We start from the raw sequence: 25,186 nt of genomic DNA, 5'->3' as shown, positions 1-25,186 counted from the left end.
CTGAGGAAACATAACAAAACTCTTATCACATTGCCCTCCCCCATCCTCTGAGGCCGTGATTTCCAATTGTTTCCACAGTGACGCAGGACTGGTGGTTTTCGTGCGTGGTGCGCTCTGTGGGAGGGTCATGAGCAATCTCCCTGGAATCTTACCATGACACTGTACCTTTCTTTACCACTAAGAGACCATTCTGGAATGCAAGTGGGTGGGAATGTGACATTGTTCAAAAATTCACCTTGACTTGATTCGAACTGTAGTGATATGAATCCTACTCCCAAAACTCAGATGGGTGAGACATCATATTCCTTTTTTTATTTCAAGTTAGCTGGGGCTTGGCGCCTTCATTCTCTGTGCTGGAAAGAAAATAATTTTGGTAGTAGTTGGGTGGGGCAGGCTCTCCCCTTCTCTAGAGATGCGTGAAAAACCATCACATAAGAGGGTACGTGGTGCCTGGAAAATGGGTGACGTGTCTGTCCACTCTTCTGAGACCAAGTCTTCTGCTGATATCCCCAGTGTGTCCCTTTAGAGAAGGAGGCTTGCAGAAGCTTCCGTTCCAAGCTTGGGAATCTCGGCTGAAGCTGGGGGTCATAGGCCAAGGCTTTAAGTCTGCAAGGGACACTGCAAAACCTCTCCACAGAAGTCCTGCCAACCTGCCACCTGCTGCAGGCACCATGGGCAGCACATTCTGGTCTGCAATGCCTGGAGCCCACTCATCTCCAATCCCTCCCAGGCTCCAGGCTTCCAGAAAACATAAGCCAGCTTGTCTGCACAAACAACTTCTGGATTTGGCCTCCAAACCAAACCTCCCGGAGGCAAGGCTGGCTTCTTGCTCGGAAGAAGTAAAAGACAGGAAAAAAAAAAAAATCCCATGCTAACAGCTCAATATATTATTCTGCCACAAATGTATATTAGAATAATCATTCACAAATTTCAGTACATGAGAAAACTTAGTACTTATCACAAGTTAACTGTGCCACGTATCACAGCTTATGTGACACTGCTGTTGCTTTGCTCTAAAGTAGAGCTAAAAAAAATGGAAGGATGCTCTGTCCTCACCCCTAGTTTACTTCCTCCATTCACGGATTGTCCTCAGATCAAAAATGAAAAAGCTTCTCCCTGAGGATGCAATTTCTAGCCAAGAAGATTATCAAAATGGGTGTTGCCCAGTGCCCCAATTAACTGGACCAAACCCCAGTCAATGATGAAAATGCAAGCATCGCCTTATTATGATAATTAGGCTATGTTGATTAAAGTGGAAGCAGCATTAAGACCATTTCTATTACTAAAACGATCTTCTCCACTTAATTAGCACTTTCTTAAAAACATCCTTAGTTTTTCACATTTATCTGACTGGGGACAGAGTCACTGAACCAGAGCTGGATGGCATCTGGTTTATGAGAGGTCTCAGTTCATAATATGGTGATTGGTTTTTAAAAGATTGCTGCCTTCGTGTATTATATAAGATTTGGGCAGGCATGTGTCCAAGCACTTGAAGTAGCAAATTGGGAACACTGAGGTTTGAGTTCTTCAGGATGTTTATTCCAGCTGTGTATTAGCTAGGACCTCAGTGTCCGGACCTGGACTGTTTCTGCAGCTGACACCACTGCTAGAACATATGACCCGGGCCTCCCTCAGCCTCTGCTGGAAGCAATGGCTAACGTCCAGGGCAAAATGCATCTGTCCAAAGGTTGCCTGGAATGAACTGATGTGTGATGCCACTCGTACCTAAAGAAGTAAAAATGTGAACAAAACCCAGAAATCGTTTTTACCTGTCAGATGGACGCTGATGAAAACTGTTGATAACACAAAGTGTGGGTGAGTTTGTGACTTTGTGACAGCGCTGACAATCAGAATGCCATGGAAGTGACACTGCGTGGCTTCTGGGGCTCTGCACAAAATGACCATGCAGCTTCTGTCTGGGGTGTGCTCTCCCTTGGGATGCCCGCCCTGGGAACAGGGCACACTGTGAGGAATCCCCACCTAACCCACATTTCAGCGGTTTGGGGTATATTCAGGGTCGTGCATACATCATCACTACCTAATTCCAGAAAATTTCTGTCACCCCAAAAGGAAACCCTGTACCACCAACTCTCCTCCTGCCCCTACTAATCTATTTTTTGTTTTCATGGATTTGCCTATTCTGCACATTTCATATAAATGGAATCACACAATACGTGGCCTCTTATATCTGACGTCTTTCACTTAGCATCCTGTTTTCAAGGTTCATCCATGCTGTAACACGTATCAGTACCTCATTCCTTTTTATGGCTGAATAATGTGCCATTGTATGAATATACCACATCTTTTTATCCATTCATTAGTAGTTGGACATTTGGGTAGTTTCCACTTTTTGGTTATTAGGAATAATACTGCTGTGAACATTTGTGCACAAGTTTTCGTATGCATGTATGTTTTCAAGTCTCTTAAATTCAAGTACTTTAAAATCACCTATTAATATTAAATGGTACATAATACATAAAAATTAAATGATACTGAATAATAACAAATGATATATAATTTAAATAATTCTTAGTCATTAAAGCAGCTTTCCTCAGAGCAGCAAATCTGTTCCGTTATAGTAATCCAGACATAATGTGAAACACTGGGTAGACCAAAAGTCATAAAATGGCACTATTTCAAACGCAGGTTTTTCACTAGTTTACACAAACCTTTCACCACATCAGTCTGAATTAATGAGACACCACTTTACTGTTTCTACCTAAAAAAAAAAAACTAGGGCTATTATGCTGTCTTCAAAATTCCCCTTTTGATGTTTCAAAGTAAAACCTATCTTTTTAATTTGACATACAGGGAGAGGCTGGAGTCTCTTCAGGAATTTGGGGTTTGATTTAGAATTCTTGTGAACACGTAAAAGCTGGGACTGATCTGTTTGGGTTTACCTAATAAAAGTTCAATAAAAATAGGCTGTTTTGGTTTTTTTTGTTTTTGTTTTTCAAATTCTGGACTAAGTAAAAACTCACTTATGTGGGAGTCTGGGATCACATTTAGAGCCTTAATCAGTAGACTGTTATGCAAACAAAAACACTGTTGCAAGGCTCTTCGTCCACAGACATGATTTCCCTTCAGGCTGGTCCTGCTTCTCTTCACGGTGCCTGCTGCTGTCTCCTCCAGCAAGCCTCACCCCGGTCTTCCTGAGTTTGCCTGTGTGCTTCACGTAAATCTAGTAAGGAAACGATGAGGTGCTTTTCTGGAGGCAGTTGCTCTAGAGGCCACTTGTAGAGAAGAGACCAAGCTAATGAAAAAGTGTGGACGTTTTCTCCACTGGAAAATTACAAGTATGCCTGGTTTTCATCCTTGGCACCAAGTCTTGGGTTCCTCATCACTGAATAGACTTCTTTCTGCTCTGCTTTCTCCCAGCCAGTGTCCTGGCACACTGTCAGAGGGGGAAATAATTAGAAAGAAGTGTCTTATAGGGATGAGAAGCACTGGTAGCTTACCAGATGGGGATAATCATGGATCTTCAAACAAACCCTCGACCAGACACAGCACTATGTGTCTTCTCGCCTACATTAACTATACACAGTGATCACAGCTCCTGAAACATGTATGCACCGAGAGAGGGGGAGGATGTCTGCTCAGTTTCCCTCCTTTTCAGGGGGACCCCTTGGTTGCTCTTCAGTACATGAGCGGTGACCCAACTGTAGCCCCAGAGAGTTTTCCAAGAGCTTCCCTCAACTTCTCATAGTTCTTCCGTTGCTGTGGAGAAGAGAGTCTCATCGCATTCTTGGTTCACTCACAATTTAGGTTATGTGAGTAGGGGGTGGGAAGTGAGAGATGGCTTTGTTATTTCTGTATAATGACACTTGCTCATTGTAAAACTATCCAAGTATAGATACGTAGGTTAAAAAGCATCTGACATCTCACCTTTCAGGGGTAACAAGTGTGTCACTCTGGTGAGCATTTCTGGTAATCTCTGTTTGATGTGCATAATTATTCATAAGAATGTATCAAATATATTTGTGAACATAGTGTTGCGTTCATCCAGAAGCTGACCCTGACACAAGGATCAGAAAGGAGGCAATTCATTTGCAAAGTGCAGCAAAAGGTAATGGAGAGTGGGAAAGTAAGACAGGAGGGTAAGGCAGCCAATTAAGGGTGATTATCAAGTTAGCTGCTGCTGTGGGTGGATGGAGCTGAATCCCACAGAGAAACTCTGGAAAGTGCTGTAGAACATGAGCCTCAGAGATATCTCAGTGGAAGGGTGAGGGGGCAGAAGTATGTATACCCCAGGTCCCACTGGCTGAGGCTGCCCCTGGTGGGTGTTAATTCTGAGTACTTCCAGCTTGAACAGCCTTCCAAGACATTGGAGAAAGTCCCCCAGGAAAGAGAGGCAGCTATTAGCAGGTGGAGGGCAGCCAGACACACACATAGAAGTGGTATTGCTTGGAAGATGTGCCAGGCACTGTTGTAGGTGCTGGGACACAGTAGGAAACAAAACAGAGAAAAAGTCCTGCCCTCATGGAGCGTTTTTTTTTCTATTGGGGAGAATAAATATTGAATAATAAGCAGGGTAAGTAAGAAACATATGGAGTGTGTTCCATGGTGACAAGGAATGTGGAGAAAAATAAGTACTGTGGAGTTCTGGGGAGGAGGGAGAAGGGGTTGGTTGCAATCAGCGAAAGAGGGATCAGGGCAGGCCTCACTGAAAAGGTGACACTCAAGGAATGACCCAAAGGAGGGGAGGGGGAAGCCCACCACAGGCTTATCCAGGTGAAGGACATTCCAGGCAGAGGCAACAGCAAGTCCAAGGGCCCTGAGTCAGGAATGTCCCTGGTGTGTGTGAGGAACAGCAGGGCCTGAGAAGCAGAGCTGAGGTGAAGGGGAAATGGCAGGAGAGGAGGCCCTGCAGAGCAGAGCCCTGGTGACACTGTGCTGCCTCAGGTGCCGGCAGAGTCTGAGTCAAGCTGTGCTGCTGTGCTGACAGTGAACTGAAGAGGGGCCAGGGGAGCAGGGAGGGCAGTAGGAGGCCCCACAATTCTCCAGGTGGTGGCGGTGGAGGAGTGAGATGCTGCCGCCATTGTGCACAGGTCGGATGTGGGATGTGAGAGGAGTCAACGGGTTTGGCCTGAGCAACTTGAAAAATGGAGCTGCCTTTTCCTGAATCAGGGAAAACTTCAGAAGAAGCACATTTGGGGTCAGGGGTGGTAGGGGGCCTGGCTCTGGGCATCTTATGTGTGTGATGTCTGTTGGACACCTAAGTGGGGCTGTCAGCAGAAGGCTGGGTGTAGGTCAGAAGTTCGAAGAGGTCCGAGCTGGATGTAAACTGGGGAGTTTGCCAGCGTACAGAGGATCTGAGACTGCTTGAGATCCCCATGGGAGCAAGCTAAACAGGAAAGAGGCCTGGGACCAAACCCTAGGAGCGTGGTGGTCAACTGTATGTACGTGTATACACACTACATTTATACAGATGGATATGCAGAAACGCGCTCTCTGTTTAGATATATACATACACACACAGGTAGTTTCAGATCAGTGGTATTATATGAACAGATCTCAATTTTCTTCCCACTAAATCTACTAGGAATACTGCTCCATGGTGAAAACATCTGTCTGCTCCATTAAATTAATGGCTGCATAGTATTTCATAGTGTACATTACCATAATTAATTTTCCTCTGTAGACAAATATTTTTCCCAATTACGGAATTTTAAATTACACAGCAACAGGCATCATGTGCATTCACCCTCTCCCTTCTATGTGATCATCTCCTTGGGATAAACCCGAGAAGTGGGACGGCTGTGGGCAAGGATGTGCCCTTTTTATGTTCTGATACAAGACTCCTTCCCGGCAGCTCCAGTCATCTGAGATGTATTCAATATGGATCAGCTGCCGACCTCACGGAAGAACTACTGGGATGTCATTCCAGGTAAACTCTGTTCTACAGGGACCCTTCTCAACACGGGGCAGCTTTCTGGGTAAATGCTGTTAGCAACCAGGCACAGAGGTTTAGGTCAAGTCAGAAAAGTCCAAAGCAGGAAGTAATCTGTCGGTACTGGCTTTTGGTCTGACATATGGAGCTACAGCCAATTTCTAAGTGTAAAGCCACTCCATTTCCACACAGAGCAGAGCAACGCGCCAGGCCTGCAGGCTCTCCAGCAGAGCCACTAAAAGCGTATACATCAAGTGCAAATGCAGCAGCCAAAGTCAGACGTGTCTCTTGTGAAATGACTGTAATTAACGCCAAATCTTTCTCCAAACGTTCTTTTCGCTGGCTGGATTTGTCATCGTCCTGTAAGAACAAGCCTATTACATACCTCAGATGTTTTCCCTTTACCTTGTCATCCCAAGCAAAAGCATGACCCATCACCTGTCTGGGCAAATACTGAGTGTCTGGATGGTGTCAGGACATCCTGCACGTTCAATGGTAACCTTGAAAATAACATCTACCACTGCCAAGTAATCGGTCAGCAGCCTCTGCCAAGAACTTCAGGGTATTAAGGGATAATGGATTTAGTCATAGTGTCCTCAAGCACAGGGAAATGTACTGAAACACCTTTTGATTCAGAAGGAAAATGACAAATACAGAGCCATGCCTTGGATCCTGTTTATTCCCATGGATGCGTTGGTCTGTAGACAGAATTCAACCCAAGACTCTGGACCCATCACTGGTGTTTGACCCACAGAAATTGTAGGTCAGCGACACTCATCCAGGGAGAACTAGTCCTCCACACCAGGTTCTTAACCATCAAGATACACCAAGAAAGTACCTGATAGTCTGAAGTTTTAAAAAGTGTCTGAACTGGCCATCTGTATGCTCTTCAGCTCCCGCGGTACAAGCGCCTTCTCCACGGGATGCCCCTTTACCACAACGGAGCCTCCAACCAGTTCAGCTATCAACACTGTTTCTTCCTCTTCTGCTCTGTGAGTGATGCTTGGTCCAGCCAGGAGGCCAATGAGGAGGGTTTTCTTGTATGTCGTGGCTAAGTCTTTTATCCCAGGATACAGCAGGCAGAAGGCAGCCTCCAGAATCCATGCCAAATTCCATTATTCAAATTACCATATTTCATAGTTTATTATGAGATAATTGTCACCAGACCTATAAGCCTCAGCACGATGTTAAAGTCAGAGCCCGGGAGTGAATGCCACCCGTTTTCGCCCCCTCCCCCGCTCCACTCGTGCTGCCTGCCGGCCTCTCCTCAGAACGCAGTGTAGTAGTTCTCTGTGGTGCTGACGATGTCACTCTGGTCCTCCAAGAGCTCCAGCACCTGCCGCAGCACAGTTTCACTCAGGCCTGGGCTGAGGCTCAGGCGAGCACAGGCCAGGATGTGCAGGAAGTGGCAGCCCTTCTCCACGTCTGCAGGAAAAAGGGAGTTGGCTAAGCCTGGACACACCTGTCAGACCCTCCTCTCTCTCCCCTGTCCTCACCTCTAAATGGAAGTCCTTCTTCATATTTCCTGGATCAGAACCTGCAGCTTCATAAGATCCCCAGATGATTCTTTTTTTTTTTTTGCGGTATGCGGGCCTCTCACTGTTGTGGCCTCTCCCATTGCGGAGCACAGGCTCCGGACGCGCAGGCCTAGTGGCCATGGCTCACGGGCTTAGTTGCTCCGCGGCATGTGGGATCTTCCCGGACCAGGGCACGAACCCGTGTCTCCTGCATCGGCAGGCGGATTCTCAACCGCTGCGCCACCAGGGAAGCCCTCCCCAGATGATTCTTATGCACATTAAAGTGGGAGATGCACTGGCCTAGCTTATCAGTGAGAACGAACCAAAACACCTGTTCTCAGGTCTGTGCCATGGACCGCTGCTCGGGGATGCAGGCCTTCAACCTTCCAGGAATCCCAATCAATAATTTTATACTCATAACCCAGTGGGGATTTAGTGCTTGATAGGCTTTTTTCTCTAATGAAGTTACACGTACGAGCACATGCATTCAGTTCTAACCCCCTAGCTTCCCAGGCGGGAGCCCTCTTGTGGCTGACAGCAGAGCCGGCTTGCAGCAGCCTCCATATTCCTTCTGTAAATCCTGGACGGTGGGACTGCGGTGGTGACCTTTGGCCTGTTCTCACTCCTCTCTGCCTAGGCTTCCAAAAAGTCTGCCTGTGGCGGCTGTATTCTAGGAACCTCCCACCCTCTACCCAAAACAAATGAGACCATTCGTAGCAGTTCAGGACGAGTGACCGCTTTCCTAGTTGAAATCAATGATTTGGAGCAGTGGTATTCACACTGAAGCTATGACCACTAGAAGATCATGAAATCAATTTAGTGGGTTGTGGCTAGCATTCTTTTCTTACCAAACAGACTAGAGTATGAGATTACAGAATGTATTGCATTTTAGGTATGATGAAGATTGAGAAATTTTATATTCAATTAAATATGTATATGTATAGTTGAAATAAAATTTATAATAAAATTATATAATTTACTAGGGGATGATGTCAAATTTATTTGTAACATCGAGTCAAAGTCAAACCTCATTCCTGGAAACAAACCCTCCCCAGTTTCCACCAAAGCCCCATTCACAGGGCCAGGCCTCTCACCGCCGCATCCCCAGCATCTGGCCCACTAGTGCTCTGCACAGTCACTGAATGTTGTTTTCAGATGATAAAAGGCTTTAGGCTCCAGGAAAGTCCTCAAAGAGGGGCTGTGGTGATGGGCAAAGCATGGCTGGGATACTGTGCACCTCTGTGGCTTTGGGCAAGTCACTGTATCTTTAAGCCTCAGTTTTCTGACCCACGGGGAGTGGGGCTGGGGGGCACCTCTGAGGTCCTTCCCAGCGCTAAGGGTCAGGGATGCTCACAGGCAGTGGTCCTGGGCTAACAAAGACTTGCAAATTCTGACCTCTAGTGGCTAGTCAACTCATTATTCCTCCCGACTGGGTCACTGTTGGGAAACTCGCCACCTCCCCTGGCCTCCACATTTCCAGGCTATTTCTTCAACATTCATTCGATCAAGATTTCCTGAACACCTACTGCATGGGCAGCGCTGAGCAAGGAGGAGCAAGTACAGACTTCAGACAGAGAGCTGACTCTGGAGTCCAAAGGACCCGAATAAAAATGCTGGCTCTGTGACTGGGGCAAAGTGGTCCCGGTCTCTCAGTCCGCACCCTCTTCTGTTAAATGGGAAGAAAAGCATCCACTTCACTCGTGGTTGTGTGGGTGAAAGGAGACCCATGGTGGGGGCTTCTTCCATGGAGAATTACTATGATTCTATCATCATACCCATAACCTAAGAAGATGCACATAACCTTGTCCCTGCTCTAAAGAAGCTTTGGCTCCTCCCGAGAGGAAGGGTTGATGACGGAGGGTGAAGGACTCCAACCAAACTGGGCTTGCACATGGCAGAGAGGAAGCACTGGGAATTTCAGCACTGCTCAGCTTGTGATCTTAGTTCTTTTAAGACCTGGGTGCTCAGGCTCAGGGCTCAAGGTGACTTATAGGCATATGTGGTCAGCAATGCTGACTGCCCCAAAGGCCTTAAACTACTTCTTCACAAAGGCCACTCTGCCGTCGAGGATTGTCTGGTAAGGCTGTTCACAAAGTGACCTTCCATTCACGTGGGGAGAAGGATTGGGGTTAGTTCTTTAAATGTTTGGAATTCACCAGTGAAGCCATCAGGTCCAAGGCTTTTCTTTGTTGGGAGATTTTTCTTGCTTTTTTTTTTTTTCTTTCGGGCCTCTCACTGTTGTGGCCTCTCCCTTTGCGGAGCACAGGCTCCGCACACGCAGGCTCGGTGGCCACGGCTCAGGGGCCCAGCCGCTCTGCGGCATGTGGGATCTTCCCGGACCGGGGCACGAACCCTTGTCCCCTGCATCGGCAGGCGGACTCTCAACCATTGCGCCACCAGGGAAGCCCTGTTGGGAGATTTTGGATTATTGATTCAATCTCCTTACTATGTATCTATTCAGATTTTCTATTTCTTCAGGATTTACTCTTGGTAGGTTTTGTGTTTCTAGGAATTTCCATTTCACCTGGTTATCCAATTTGTTGGTGTACAATTGTTTACAGTACTTTGTTATAATCCTTTTTATTTCTGTAGAATCAGTACTAATGTCCTCATTTTCGTTTCTGATTTTAGTAACTGGAGTTTTCTCTTTTTATTCTTAGTGTACCTAGCTAAATGTTTGGCAATTTTAGGGATCTTTTCAAAGAACCAACTTTTGGTTTCACTGATTTTCTCTATTGTTTTTCTATTCTCTATTTCATTTATTTGTGCTCTAATCTTTATTATTTCCCTCCTTCTGCTAGCTTTGAGTTACTTTCTTCTTCTTTTTCTAGTTCCTTAAATTGTAAAGTTATATAAGTGTTCTTAGCTATAAAGTTCCCTTCATACAAAGCTCTTCTGTGTCCTAGAAGTTTTGGTACTTTGTGTTTTTGTTTTCATTCATCTCTAAGTATTTTCTAATTTCCCACGATTTCTTCTTTAGTCTACTGGTGAAGAGTGTGTTGTTTAATTCCCACAAATTTGTTAATTTTTCAGTTTTACTTCTGTTATTGACTTTTAACTTCAGAAGATGCTGGTCAGAGAAGATACTTTGTATGATATCTACCTTTTAAAATCTATTGAGACTTAATTAGTGGTCTCTCCTGGAAAAGGTCCCATGTACATGTTGTATGCTGTTGTCAGGTAGTCTTTTGTGTGCGTCTATTAGATCTAGCTGATTTATTGTGTTATTTAAGTCCTCTGTTTCCTTATCTTCTGTCTAGTTGTTCTATCCATAATTGACAGTGGGATACTGAAATCTCCAACTATTATCATAGAACTATTTACTTCTTTCAATTCCATCAGTTTTTGCTTCATATATTTTGACGGCCCATCATTAGGTACAAAATGTTTAAAATTACTATGTCTTCTGGCTGTATTGAACCTTTTATTAATATATAATGTCCTTTTTTGTCTCCTGCAACATTTTTTTAAAAATTTAGTTATTTATTTATTGGCTGTGTTGGGTCTTCGTTGCCGTGCGCGGGCTTTCTCTAGTTGTGGTGAGCGGGGGCTACTCTTCGTTGGGGTGAGCAGGCTTCTCACTGCAGTGGCTTCTCTTGTTGCAGAGCACGGGCTCTAGGCACATGGGCTTCAGCAGTTGTGGCACGTGGGCTCAGTAGTTGTGGCTTTCAGGCTCAGTAGTTGTGGCTTGTGGGCTCTAGAGCGCAGGCTCAGTAGTTGTGGCGCATGGGCTTAGTTGCTCTGCAGCACGTGGGATCTTCCCAGACCAGGGATCAAACCCGTGTCCCCTGTATTGGCAGGCAGATTCTTAACCACTATGCCACCAAGGAAGCCCTGTTGCAACATTTTTAATTTAAAGTTTATTTTGTCTGATACTAGTATAACTGTCCCTGTTCTCTTTTGGTTACTATTTGCATGGGATATATTTTTCTGTCCTTTCACTTTCAACCTATCTGTGCTTTTGGATCTAAAGTGAGTTTCTTGTAGTTGGCATATAGTTGGAGTTCTCGGGTTTTTTTTTTTTCAATCCATTCTGCCAATCTCTGTCTTTTGATTGGAGAGTTCAATCCATTTACATTTAACCTAATTACTGATAAGAGGGACTTACTTTTATCACTTTGCTATTTGTTTTCTATATGCCTTATAGCTTTTGGTCCCTCAATTCCTGCATTACTGTCTTCTTTTGTGTTTAGTTGATTTTTTTAATAGTGAAATGTTTAAAATTTCCTTTTGTGTATATTCTAGAGCCATTTTCTTTGTGGTTACCACAGGGATTACATTTAGCATCCTATAGTTATAACACTCTAATGTGAATTTATTCTAGTTTAACTTCAATCATATATAAAACCTCTGTTCCTTCTCCTTTGCAGCTCTGTCCCCACCCCTTTCAGTTGTTGATGTCACAAAACCACAACTTGATACACTGTGCCCAAGAACACAGACTAATAATTCTTTTAAATGTATTAGGCTCCTAAGATTCTTGGTTTACAGGGTTTTTTTTTTTTTTTTTAGCATTTTGAATATATCAGCCTACTGCCTTCCAGCCTCCAAAGTTTCAGATAAGAAATCTGATCATCTTACTGATGTGACGAGTTGTTTTTCTCTTGTAGCTTTCAAGATTCTTTCTTCTGTTTTGACTCTCAAAAGTTTGATTATAATGTGTCTTGGTGTGGTCTCTTTGAGTTCATCTTAACTGGAGTTCACTGAGCTTCTTGGATGTTTATATTCATGTCCTTCATCCTATTAGGGACGTTTTCAGCCATTATTTCTTCAAATATTCTCTCTGCTCCTTTTTCTCTTCTTCTGGGACTACCACAATGCATATGTTCATCCATTTGATGATGTCCCACAGGTTCTTTAGGTTCTGTTCACTTTTCTTCAGATCCTTCCTGCTCAAATCTGCCTTTGAATCACTGGTAAACTTTTCACTTCAGTTACTGAAGTGAGAAAACTTTTCACTTCAGTTACTGAAGTGAAAAGTTCAGTTGCTGTACTTTTCAGAATTTCATTTTGGTTTCTTTTTAGTTTTTGTATCTCTTTATTGATATTTTCTATTTTGTTCACCCATTATTTTCTTGAGCATCTTTAAGACAACTGTTTCAAAGTCTTTGGGTAATAAATCTGCCATCAGGTCTTTTTCAGGGACAGTTTCTGTTGCTTTTTTTTCCCTTTGAATGGGCCATAGTTTCCTGTCTCTTTGAATGTCTTTCATTTTTAGTTGAAAACTGGACATTTGAATCTAATAATGTGGTAACTCTGGAGATTAGATTCTTCACCTTCTGTAGTGTTTGCTGCTTTTTGTTATTTTATTTTATTTTTATTTTTTGGTTGTTGTAGGCTGTCTCTGTGCCAAGGAGCAGCCTGAGATGGAAACCTAAGGTCTTCTCAGGTCTATTTCTGAGCCTGTGCCTTTCCCTGGGCATGTGTGGTTGCTTTCTAATTTTCCCCATATATGCAATTGCTTTTGAATGTTCTATCTTTCTTTTCTGGCTCCAAAAGGGGTAAAAAAGAGAAATGAAGGGTTATTTTTTTTTTTAAAAAGGGTGTCAGTCTTTTAAATCCCCTGGAAGTCACTTCAGCTGTTGCGTGAGGAGCTTACAACAATGGGAGGAAGTACAACAATGGCCACCCACCTCTCTGCCTGCCCCTCTGTGATCAGAAGCAGCAACTGGTGATCAGAGCACAAATCCCTGATACATGGAGGACTGGGTCCTTTTTGTCCCCGCTAGCTCCCACAAACTCTGTACAAGCTGCTCCAGAAACACATGCACAGCCGCCTGCCATGTAGCTGGGGATGGGGGATGAGTAGCTGCTACTAAGATCTGAAAATTGACTGAAATTAACCCCAATTTATTGTCCAAACCTTCCTCTGGAAGTTGATAGCCTTGATAGACTCCAGAGTTCCAAAATGGCTACATCAGACAGATGCAATTGTTGTCTAAGTGGAGGGAAGGATTCTTGGTGTTCTTACTCTGCCATATTCCTAAGAGTTTCATAAAACACCAATTTATTTCATCCTGATCACAACCCACGATGTAGGTACGATTATTATCCCTGCTTTGCGCATAAAGAAACTGAGGCACAGACTTGCTCAAGGTCACACAGCTACAAAGTGGCAGAGCTGGGATTCAAACCCAAGCAAGGTGGCTCCAGAGCCCAGCTCTTCACAAATATGCCATGCGGCCCATCTTCAGACAAACCCTATATCAGTGCTTTAGGGACCTAAAACTGGCCCATGTTTATAATCCTTCCATTATTGTAGGTTTACGCTCTGCTGAAATATTCATAAGTGACTAAAGGTTTTAAGTTCTCCTACCAATCATCCTGCCAAGGAAAACTCAATGCTATGTTTCATACTGAAAGGTTAGAAACAAACTAAAGGTTCAGTAGGAATAATTAAATAAATGGTCCAATATCTATCAATACATATACTGGAATACTGTGCAGCCATTAAAAAGACAGGTACTTTTACACATACTGTTGCTGAGTGACCACTGGAAGCCAATGTTAGATTTAAAATACAAGGTATAAAACACTGAGTATTGTATGCTAAGCTTTACTTATGTTTTTTAGAAAGGATAAACTATACAAACATGTTTATAAGTGAATATAACATCTCTAGAAGGATATGCCAGAAACTAGTAACATCCACTGCCTTTGGAATGGGGAACACAGAGCCTGGGGCTCAGTGTTGGGAGGGAGTCTCACTTTTTCTGTGTGTGTTTTTGTACTTTTTGACTTTTTACCCTGTGCATACATTATTCAGAATAATTTTTTAATGTCATAGGTACTTCTTATGAAAAGGGGTGGTTGCAACAGACTCTGACAGTTCCTACAAGGTATGTTTACTGGTATTCTCAGTTACTCATGCTCCAGAATTTGTCTCCTGGGAGTTCACTAGTTCCAGGGAATTGGCTTATGTTTTTTAGAGGCTCCCGTTTACAGCCTGAGTAGCAGAGCCTGTCCACCTTGACACACACTCACCAAAGCAGGAGCTGGCCTGTGGATTAGAAGTGGATATAAAACCTGCCACTTTACAGACCCTCAGGTCACCAAGGCTGTTTGGTTCTCCTAAGAAATGAAGTGTGAATTGCTTTCATTTGCTTCAGCAGGCCCTAGGATTACTTTAACCCACCCTGTTCCTAATACACATCAAAATAAGAATCTAGCCAGATGGCATGGGACTACCATGAGTGCAGGAATGTCACCTGGGGACCAGCCTCTCCTCTCATCCCTTCTGGGTTGAAGAATCCCACATCTCACAGCTCTAAAAAGCTCCTTAAATTGTGGATAGGTGGTTTCTCCCCCAACTAAAGGATATTTACCCTCCTGTTCTGAATGAAGTGAACAATTGTTAGAAACCTTGCATTAAAATAATAGATTGCTTTCAGTTTATTTTAAGAGCTGTTGTCACACCACTCTGGGAGGTGACTTCATGGGTCCTTAAAAGCTAAATAAGGCTGCATACCATAAACATCAGGGCTGGAGATCTGGCCCAGCTCCACCTGCTGACTCAGCCTGGAACAGGTCCAGGCCCCAGGGATATATGGGCTTTAAGGACTGGAGGTGGACCTCCCGGTAGAGAAAGAAAGCAGAATGAGGAGGCCTGTGCTCATTATCAAGCCTTTCCACTTTTCTTCTGGCGTCATTTGTTGACATATGCCAACATTTGTTGATAGCACATGTTTGCAAAAGGTAGACTTTGAAAAGTCACCTTTAAGAGCGATCAGTTTACGCAGGATTTAAACATAGACTAATGCTTTCTTCTCTTTCTAACTGGTATGAAAATGGTAATGTCTGTTGTCAGACTCTCTACAGTTTGAGTTTCTAACCACTAGGGGCTGACCTAACTCCACTAAAACCAACTATTTTCTCAACCATTTCTTTTGCAAATTATCAGGTTTCAAGATGACTGAATTACACTGTTCACAAACTGTATTGTCTAGAACCATTCCTCCCAACCTTGAAGAACTTGATGTTAGAAGAGAGGAAAATGTCAGGTTTCAGTTCAGAGGCAAGAAGGAGGAGTGGAGCAAGAAATAACACAAATTACAGAGGACACGGAACCAGAAAGATGTTAAAAAGTCCTAGCCTAACAGCTTACCTTGCTGTATCAGAATCACTTGAAGAGCTCACCTGTCTAACCGCCATCCCAGCCCCTCGTGAATCAGAATCCCTAGGGGTGGGACCTGAGTGTTGTATGTTCAAAAAAGCTCCAAGGTTGACTCTTACGGGTGGCCCATGTCAGAACAACTGTGCAAGGCTAACGCTCACTTTAGAAAGGAGGAGTCTGAGGCTCAGAGAGGGCAGGTATCCTGACCAGTCATGCTTCCAAGTTGTTACTGGGAAAGGCCCCAGGTTTCCTGACTCTCCATCTAGTGCTCTCTGGGAGGAAGCAGCCCCCTGCAGGGCACCGAGACACATGTACATTACACCACTTACGATTTGGTTTCTGGCAGTCTTCTTGAATGATCTGGTGGATCTTTCTGTGCAATTCTTTGTCTTCTCTGGTTACCTAAATAGGAAAAAGAGTTCGGAAAGAAATGTTAAGTAAAACAGAGGTTGTGTCATCCAGACTCCCAAATTAGTCTTCAGGATAGTTTCTAAAGATTTTTTTTTTTTTTTTCCCAGTACGCGGGCCTCTCCCTGTTGTGGCCTCTCCCGTTGCGGAGCACAGGCTCCGGATGCGCAGGCTCAGCGGCCAGGGCTCACGGGCCCAGCCGCCCCGCAGCACGTGGGATCCTCCCGGACCGGGGCACAAACCCACGTCCCCTGCATCGGCAGGTGGACTCTCAACCACTGCGCCACCAGGGAAGCCCTAAAGATTTCATAACAATCCTCATCCCTACTCCAACAATGAGTGTCGTTTTTGATACCTGGCCAGTTGTTAAACCAGTTCTGTCCCTAAGTAGCTCACTGCTCTGAAGTCTACCCACAGGTATATTCTCTCGGGAGGTGGTTTACTGGGGCCATGATAGAAAGAAAAGCTGGAATCCCTTGCTTTCAAGGAGCAACTTTCTTCTTAAATATTCATAACACATTAACAAAATTTATATTATTCATTATATTCTTGAGGGAGGCACAAGTGATCAAACCCGAGGACTCTTTCCTCTTGTGTTTCTTCTTTTCTGTCTTGGGTTTCACATTCCTTCACCCAACCATACGGAAAAAAACAAAAGAAATAAAACTGTAAGGCATAGCTAGCAAGAGAGTAAATCTAGCTTATAAATGGAAACACTGTCTGTTCTCAAAGGCAAACAGAACCAAGGTTCCTTTCTCAGCCAGCTCCGGAAAGAGGGAAGCAGCCATCAAATGGCTTTCACCTTCATGTTCAACAGTAAATCTAAAATCAAAGAGAAAGAAAGGAAAAAAGAGGAAGAAAGGAAGGGGAAAAAAGGAAGAACCAAAGGAGGAAAAAAAAAAAAGTACGCAAACAAACACGTATGTCAGGAATGCTCCTTGGACTGATGGACTTGGAATGAGATTTAAGAAAGGGGATTCTGATAAGGACCCTTCTCTGGACTTACAGGGTGTTGGGAAGCTGCTGAAAGCTGGAAAGCACTATACAGAGAGAAGATAACTCTGTCCCTGAGGCTATGCCCTCAGGAAAACAGAAACCTAGGAGCCAGGGTTGAGGAAGAGGAGGGGAGTGAAGTCAGAGAAGGAGGGTGGCTCTGCTGAGGAAAATAGAGCTATTACAGCTGGATCACCCCATTCCAGCTCAGACTGATTCACAGGAGGAAGTGCCCCAGCCCTGCCACACCTCACCCCTGGACTGCTGCCCATGGTCTGCTGTTCCTCAGGAAGAGCGGCTTCCTACTGACCCAGGAGGCCACGCAGAGCCTCCTGGGGGACGATGTGAGGGTGTGGGTGGGGGTGGGAGGGTGTTAGGGTGAGCTGCCCAGCATGAGCTTCTCTAACCCCACAAGAAGCAACCAGCTCCCACCAGTCCTGACCATCTTGGGAAGGGGGGGCGGGGGTTGCCCTCACCCTTATACGGAATGGAATATCCTTTTTAGAAGTTATTTAAATAGTATTTAAAACATATCTTTGTTTTTTTTAATGTTCTAAAATGGGGAATCACTAGAGTTAATCAACATCAAGAAAATGTGCTATTAAGGAAAGCTTCCCCTCAGGAATCATGCCTGTAAAGAATGAGGCTTCTGGGATCTCTGAGTTCTGATCTGTCTTCAGGAGAATCGCTCACAGCTGAAGCTACATCTATGCTACTAAAGTGGACATCAATATCGATAACAACATCAGTATCAGCTTGGTTCCTCCAATATTAAAGGTAGGCCGTGAGAGGTGAACTTCTAACTCAAAGTATGAGGTAGGCAAGCACTTGTACCCCTGGTGGGAATGTTAATTGGTACCACTTTTGGAGAAGGCAATCAAAAGCTTAAAGGTACATGCCCTTTTTACTCCAGCAATTCCTCTTTTAAGAGTCAATCTTATGGAAATACTTACATAAGTCCACAAAAAAACAGACGTAGCAACACTATATGTGAGGACAAGAGTTGGAAACAATATAAATGTCCATCAGAGATAAGTGGTTAAACAATTTATGGCAAGCTCCCACAATATGGAAAACCATGCAGATGTCAAAAAGAATGAGATAGATTTATAAGGACTAATATGGAAAATGGCTGTGATGTGCTATTTTGGTACCCCAAAAAGTTGTCCAGCATTATTTAGAGCAGTGGTTCTCAACTGTTTCAGGGGACACTTGGCAATGTCTGGAGACATTTAGGTTGCCACAATTGGGGGTGCTGCTACTGGCATCTAGTAGGTGAAGGCCAACGATGTGCCAAATATCCTACAATGCAAAGGACAACATCCCACAACAAAGAATCATCTGGCTCAAACAGTGCTGAAGTTGAGAAATCCTGATTTAGCGTGATCACATTTTTTTGGTAACAGGAGCATATATTTATATGTGTGCCGAAGGCTGTACTGTTAAAAGCGGTATCTTGAGGAAAGATACGGGCCAACTTTCACTCCTTACTTTATGTACCTCCTAATGACTGATTTTTAAAAAACAGTAAATAAACAATCGTAAGTAATAAATATATTTGCAATTAAAGCTAAGAAAAAAAATTAAGTTGCAGGTCTCTTACATAGAATAGGTTATCAAAACCACCATCTTTCTGGAAAACAAGTCCTTTTTCCTGTAGCAGCTTTATAGCATTCCTAAATATACTATGAATTGCCTTGGAAGTGGTGTCATTCTTAAAATCCACCTGTAGGAAGAAAAAAAAAGAAGAAAAGAAATAAGTTCCGTCTTACAGCACTTGAGGGCAACTCCCTAGACCGACTGGTTATAAATTAACCCAACAGGCTTTTTATCTGCTGAGTCAAAAAGATTCAGGTATGCACGGGCCTAGCAGGATGGTATTTAAGGAGGATTGGGAAGTTTGCTCTGGCAGAATCACACTCGATAACTGTTCCACACCTTGGTTATGATTTTTTGTATGTTTAATTCATTTAACTCAATGATATAAAACGGAAATATCAAAATGACAATCTTTGATTTATTTCTTATACAGAGTCAAAAATTCTATACCTACTGGCTCACTTTTTTCATTAAAATTCTGGCCATATATACAACTTCTTCCTACGGACATCAAATAATTTTACACACATTGAAATAATAAGTTGGGGATTCCAGCACATAGAGAGTATTAAATAGACTCCTTATTTTAAATGTAGGACAGTGGAGACAAACAGCTGTGCAGAGATCTGACAAAGGGGAGGGTCCATGGGCTGAAGGTGGACAGGGCCCTAGGGGAAGCAAGAATGCCATAAGGAAGGAGCCTCTACTGCTGTCAGTTTGCTCTCTCCTCAATTTCAGTATCCCTTCCCTTCTCTAAGAGTCAAGTTTGCCTAGAGAGGTTACCAGGTCATCCTGCTTCTTATTTCAAGGAGGCCAGGTTTTCAGCTATGTCCTCTCATGGTTAACTAGACTGTGTGCTTCTTGAGTTGGGGACTCATCTCGGCCACCCGCTCCCTGACACACAGTGGGTGACGGAGAAAATATGTGTGCAATCTGGGGAAATACCCCATATAGGTAGGCGATATCCTTCTAATTATTCCATTAGGGATTTTCGGTTCATTCCTAAAACAAAGGAAGTGGTAAGTAATAACTGTCCTTCAAGGAACAGATCCATTTGTAACGTGACAGAAATATATCAAGATACTAGAAAGATCAGAGTGCCAGAGAAACGTGGCAAAGCTTCCAAAAGAGTGTTTGAAGGCACAGTCCTACTCCTCTAATGGAAGGTCCTTATGGAGGCTGTCTGGACCTCCATCTGGGGAAGCACCCACAGATGCTGAAACAGAGAGCAGGCCTGGGATTTGCTGATGACATTCCCACAAAGTGACAGGGAGTGGAAAGGAACTCCCAAATGGCCTCAAGTATTGACAGTTCCATCCCAAAAGAAACCTTCGCTTTCTAGAAGAGGCCTCCCAGACAGGCACTGTTTGAATCTAACAGATCTGGGTGATGTTTCATAAATGTGCTCTCCTGAGCTGAATAGGAGAGACTAACATTCTTAATTAATAGCCTAGGTTTTTCCTCAACAGAACAGGCCTGGAGAACCTGGCCAGTAGAACAGGAGGGCCTGAGAGTTGACAAGCACTCCAGGTTATGACAGCACCCATTCTCTGAAAGGAGAATAGGTTGAGAAATATTTGATGACTCCCATGGGCAGAAAAGCTATCTGGGTGTGTTCAGAATAAATACCTCACCCAGCAATCCTCAGTTACATATCTTTTTATTCAGGGGGGCTTGAGGCAAAGCTGGGTTTTTTTGTTTGTTTTTTTGCGGTACGCGGGCCTCTCACTGCTGTGGCCTCTCCCGTTGCGGAGCACAGGCTCCGGACGCGCAGGCTCAGCGGCCATGGCTCATGGGCTCAGCCGCTCCGCGGCACGTGGGATCTTCCCGGACCGGGGCACGAACCCGTGTCCCCTGCATCGGCAGGCGGATTCTCAATCACTGCACCACCAGGGAAGCCCCGGCAAAGCTGTTTTAAATTTCATACGTGAGTGCTCTCACTTAGGAAAAGAACGCTCAACCCAACACAGGCTCCCCTACATGACTTTATAACTACTTCATCTTCATAATTCTCAGGAGATTCGTCTTCTTTGGTCAATTTAATATAAGGATCCTAAGGGTCGCGTTTATTGTGTCTCTTACCAATATAGAAATAAATTGGAAACTGACTAGAAATGTTGTTGCACGATTGTTCCTGTCATTAAAAATGACTCTTGGTTATCCTCAGACCATACAGAAAGCCTAGTTCCCCCTCCCAGATTTCAGTCAGATCAAGCAGCAGGAAGAGAGGGTGTGAGGCCTGGGAGAGTAAAAGCAGTTTCAGCTGTGAACAAGGAGGACCCAGCAGAAAAGGCTCTCTGTAAATATAAACAATATGTGAAGCTTCCTTTCCAAAAACATTTGCCTCAGCTGACCTCAGGACATAATTCACTGCTGGTTATAAAGACACAGTCTCAAGGATAAAGCCTCCAATCGTCCCTCTAGCTATAAGTTTTTCCTGGCCCGAGAGGTGTGTCTTTCTTGTCTTTTTCTAAAGAGCAATGACAGAGTCACAGAGTTGTCCCATTCAGGAAACCGAAACTTCAGAAACAAAAACAGTGACCGGCTGAACGGGCTGAGCCTTAGCGGGCCTCTCCTTGTGGCAGGTCAGGAACTGGGTGGATCTCTGAAATATATATATAGTCTTCATTCCCAAACAAACTCAACATTTATCGAGTTGTCAAAGAAACAATGGTTTTGCAAGGTTTGCTTATGTTTCTGGAGTTGCTAAAAAGGGCCACTGTGGAAAAAAAGGGGGAAAACATTCAAACCCACTCTCCCCAGCCTCTAAGCTAAGACAACATCACAATGATTTTTTTTTGTTAAGCTTTCATCTGTATGGCTACAGAAAGTGCCAAACGATCTAAGGTTACACCATCATTGTAAAGCATCCTGGGTCTCCCAGGCTCTATTAAACAGAATTCAATTTAATGACACTGACCTCCCCAACCAGAGCCATGTGAGGGAATAATTCATAACTGATGGAAAAGTAGTTTCCAAAGACAAAACAGATATACTGCCATATTCATTTCTTTTTAAACATACAGTACCGGGCAGACACAAATTTCTGCTCTAAGCATTCTCAAAAAGATATCACACCAAAAGTCCTCCCTGGAATGTTCTGAATGGAGGCGCCTTTTAGTCCTCAATTCTCCCTACTTAATTATCGCAGAAGAGCTGGCTCACAGGAAGAATGTGGTCTTTGCTAAGCTTCAAAGTTTCCTTCTAAACATGCCAAGAGAGTGGTCAGAAGTCCTGGGAGGCCGAGTTGGCATTGAGCCTCCTCTAAATGATTAAATGGGAAGAAGGTCACTCCTGCTGTCAGTGGACAGCTGGGGAGCTACAACTGTGCAGAAGCAACGGTGGCACAGAACAAAGCGGCCAGTCCTGACCCTCCCCACCTCGGTGTTTCCTGAAACAATATCCCTCATCTGCATGTATGAAATTGCGGGTCACTGGGCACACAGCCTGGGGACAGGAAGAGATAATCAAGTTCACGAATGAAACTGAGAAGCAGTGGTCATGCTTAGGAGGTCGGGACAGGGACCTGGTATCTGTTCCACCATAACCACAAAGAATAACTATGTTACCTCATAAGGGTACTCATGGCAGCCCTGGTGGTAATGGCAAAAGACCAGAAAACATCTAAACAGTCCAGGAATGGAGAGACCCCTTAAGGAAATTATGATACACATAGTAAAAGATTATTATAGAGTGGCAAATATGTAAGTATCGCTAGGAAAGGACCTATAAGATATGCTGTCCAATGAAAACCTAGGTAGATATAGTGTTTAGTATGATACCATTTGTGCAAAAAACGGGATACAACTACTTCTAGTTTATATATGCAGATTATCTCCAGAAGGATACTCATGAGACTAGTAATGGTGCTCGTCTCTGTAGAAAGGGGAGGAGGAAGGAGGATGGGAAGGAAACTTAAAAAACAGACAGTTTCCTGGACTATTAGAATTTTTATTTTTTATTTATCTACTTTTATTTTCTCGTTTTGTTTTCTGGCTGTGCCACACAGCTTGCAGGATTTTAGTTCCCCGAAAGCAGTGAAAGCACCGAGTCCTAACCACTGGACCACCAGGGAACTCCCAGACTATTTGAATTTTTAAAACCATTCATTCCTTCAATCAACAAATAATTGTGGAGAGCATACTTTATGCCAACCTTGTTCTAGGCCCTGTTCTAGAGAGCAAAGAATGAGACAGACAAAGCCTCTGCTCTAAGAGAACTTAAATTCTGGCGGGGTAACAGGCGCACAAACAAATAAATACCAGTGCTATCACGAAATGTGGAAACGGAGTGATAACACAGTGAGGAAGCTGGTGGCTATCAGAGCAGAAGGTCAGGGAGGGCAAGAAGGTGACATTCAAGCAGAGATCATTCCCAGTAGAATAAATGAAATAAATAAATACGAGTCATGTTACAGCAACAAAAAAACTAAGGAATTGCAACGAAAAGGAAAGCCTAAAACCAAAGTCTCAGATAATTCTTAATTCCAAGCAAATAAGTAGACACCAAACAACTTGAGTTCACCTCTAACACTATGGGTGTTAAAAAATGAGGACAGCTCTTTCTAGGATGAATAAAAAATTACTTGAGTATTCCCTGCAATTTTTACTTATAAACCAGACTGAATACAACTTGATCTTTATTCAAACTCCTAAGACATGATAGATCAACCTTATTCTGGAAAAGACAGAACAAGTCATTAAAAACCTTGGTTCGAGTTCAAGAATCATCTTGCTGATCAAAAAATAATCTTGGAAGGATAATTTTAGCTCTTCTCATCTATTCCCCCCTCAGTTGGTTCCTGCTGACATTAAATACCCATCTCAGTGAGTACTAAGTGCTATGAACCTTAGACTATTTTTTTTTCTACCCGAAGATTAAGCTTTATGAGATTAAGGAGGGGAAAAGGGCATGTCCATTCTCCTTTCAAATTCTCAGCGGTCAGTGACTTTTCCAGAATAGAATCAACATAACCTCTATACTCCGGGTACACCCTGTGAGTCTCAATGCCACAGTCATGTCCACCCACACCCTCCAGCTGTAGATTTGGGGCAGGGGCCTCGAATTCTCACATGGGCATGCCGCACTTACTCGCCCGGAGCAGTCGCTGTGAATCACAGGCTGGTTGGCAAGGGACAGCAGGGACTCCACCGTTTCCAACTCCTGCTGGTAAAAGGTTTGCACTCTGTTCTCCACAAGGAATTCTTTGACTTTTTCACTCAGCAGATACGTGAGACTGTCAAGGTCCAGGGCGCCTGGATTGCTGCTGGGGAAAAGTTTTAACAAGCCCTGCAGAAAACTATTACTTTTGTTCCTTTTGGACGCATGTTAAACTGAAACAGCTAGCAAGTGCAATACTATACTGATGCATGTTTTTGACGTAAGGAGCAATTCACCCAGTGAACACTGTGTCGTTGTTTAAAAGGATGAGGCAGAACTACAGGAACTGATATTCGTGATAGATTTAGAAAAAAGTCAAGCTGCAGAATAGTATGTAAGGGACGGTGCCATTTTTGTAAGGAAGCAAATGACAACCCACAAAATACATGGGTGGATATTCATGCTTGTGTATGCAACCAAAGAAAAACGTCTAACGGGATACACACATCAACCTCTGCACAGTGGTAATCTCTGGGGAATGGTACTGAGGCAGGAGACAGGAAAATGGAGAACTTTCACGTTTTACTTTATACAGGTCTACAGTTTGCGGTTTTTTAATATAATTTTTTGGAATATGTAATCTGTAAATACTGAATATGTTTTAAAAATGAAGGGTACGTGGTGAAGAGTGTCCTTTCTATCCTCATTCCAGTCCCCCTCCCACCGCCCCCCGCCCAGCAGCCACTATGATTATTTCTGTCTCCTCTGAGTCATTTGAGGCATATAGTAACAAATACATTCTTACTCCTCCTGTTTATTTTTCCATCCCTGAAAAAGAATAAAATCATCCCTGGTTGAGAGTGACTGGTATTGTTTCTTTGGTTATGATGCGCCTTGGTGCAGTTTTCTTCGGGTTTCTTGCCTTGGGGTTCATTGAGCTTCTTGGATCTGTGAGTTTACAGTTCTCATCAAACTGGGAAAATTTTCATCCATGATTTCTTCAAATATTTTTTTCTGCTCCCCCCTCCACTCTGAATTCAGAGACTCCAATTACACATATATCTTCCTTACCAAACCTTAGAACGCCTGCACTATTAACACCTTCACTTTACAGGTGAGGACACTGAGGCATCCAGAGGGGGACAGACTTGCCCGGAGCCCCACAGTGAGTGAGTGGACAGATCAGGATTTGGACCCAGGCCCACCCCAGAATCTGGGATCCCACTGGTTGCCCTCATTGCTGTGCTCACATCCTCAGCAGTCATAGTCCAGAACTTACCTCAGTGCCTCTTCTTTCTCTAGGGCTGGGCTGCGGAAAGGCTGGTCATAAACTTTCCTGTAGATGGTGGGCAGCTCAAGCATCCTTGCAATTTGAATGTTGCACGCTGGATCATCCACTTTATCTAACAAGTCACAGGGGGAAACATGCCACAGAAATTACACTGAGATTAGTTCTTTCCCATGTCCAGATTGCTGCCAGGACAACAGTAAACGGAGCACTTGGTGGGTCTCCTTCCTCATGGATGCCCAGGATCACAGTCTAAACGCACTGAATGGTTCCCAGTC

General features: G+C 43.9%; 1 protein-coding gene across 9 annotated transcripts in view; it reads right to left on the bottom strand.

The window, feature by feature from the left end:
- Positions 1–6,551: 6,551 nt before the first annotated feature.
- STN1 (STN1 subunit of CST complex) overlaps positions 6,552–25,186 on the bottom strand; it is a 39,642-nt gene continuing 21,007 nt past the window's right edge. For 6 of the 9 annotated variants that reach the window (XM_067024740.1, XM_059054352.2, XM_067024738.1 and 3 more), the window contains 5 exons: positions 24,900–25,023; positions 23,612–23,783; positions 18,525–18,647; positions 15,850–15,922; positions 6,552–7,315 (listed from right to left, as the gene is read on the bottom strand). In XM_067024740.1, coding sequence (XP_066880841.1) covers positions 7,158–7,315; positions 15,850–15,922; positions 18,525–18,647; positions 23,612–23,783; positions 24,900–25,023 — 650 coding nt within the window. In that variant the 3' untranslated portion in view covers positions 6,552–7,157. Of the gene's footprint in view, positions 7,316–15,849; positions 15,923–18,524; positions 18,648–23,611; positions 23,787–24,899; positions 25,024–25,186 lie in introns of all 9 variants that reach the window. The other 3 variants (XM_059054351.2, XM_067024743.1, XM_067024741.1) reach the window with 1 other exon arrangement.

The sequence above is a fragment of the Kogia breviceps genome, chromosome 2 (assembly GCF_026419965.1).
Source record: "Kogia breviceps isolate mKogBre1 chromosome 2, mKogBre1 haplotype 1, whole genome shotgun sequence".
Taxonomy (NCBI): Eukaryota; Metazoa; Chordata; class Mammalia; order Artiodactyla; family Physeteridae; genus Kogia; species Kogia breviceps.
The sequence above is the reverse complement of the archived record's forward strand: the minus strand, read 5'-3'. Positions and strand labels throughout refer to the sequence as shown.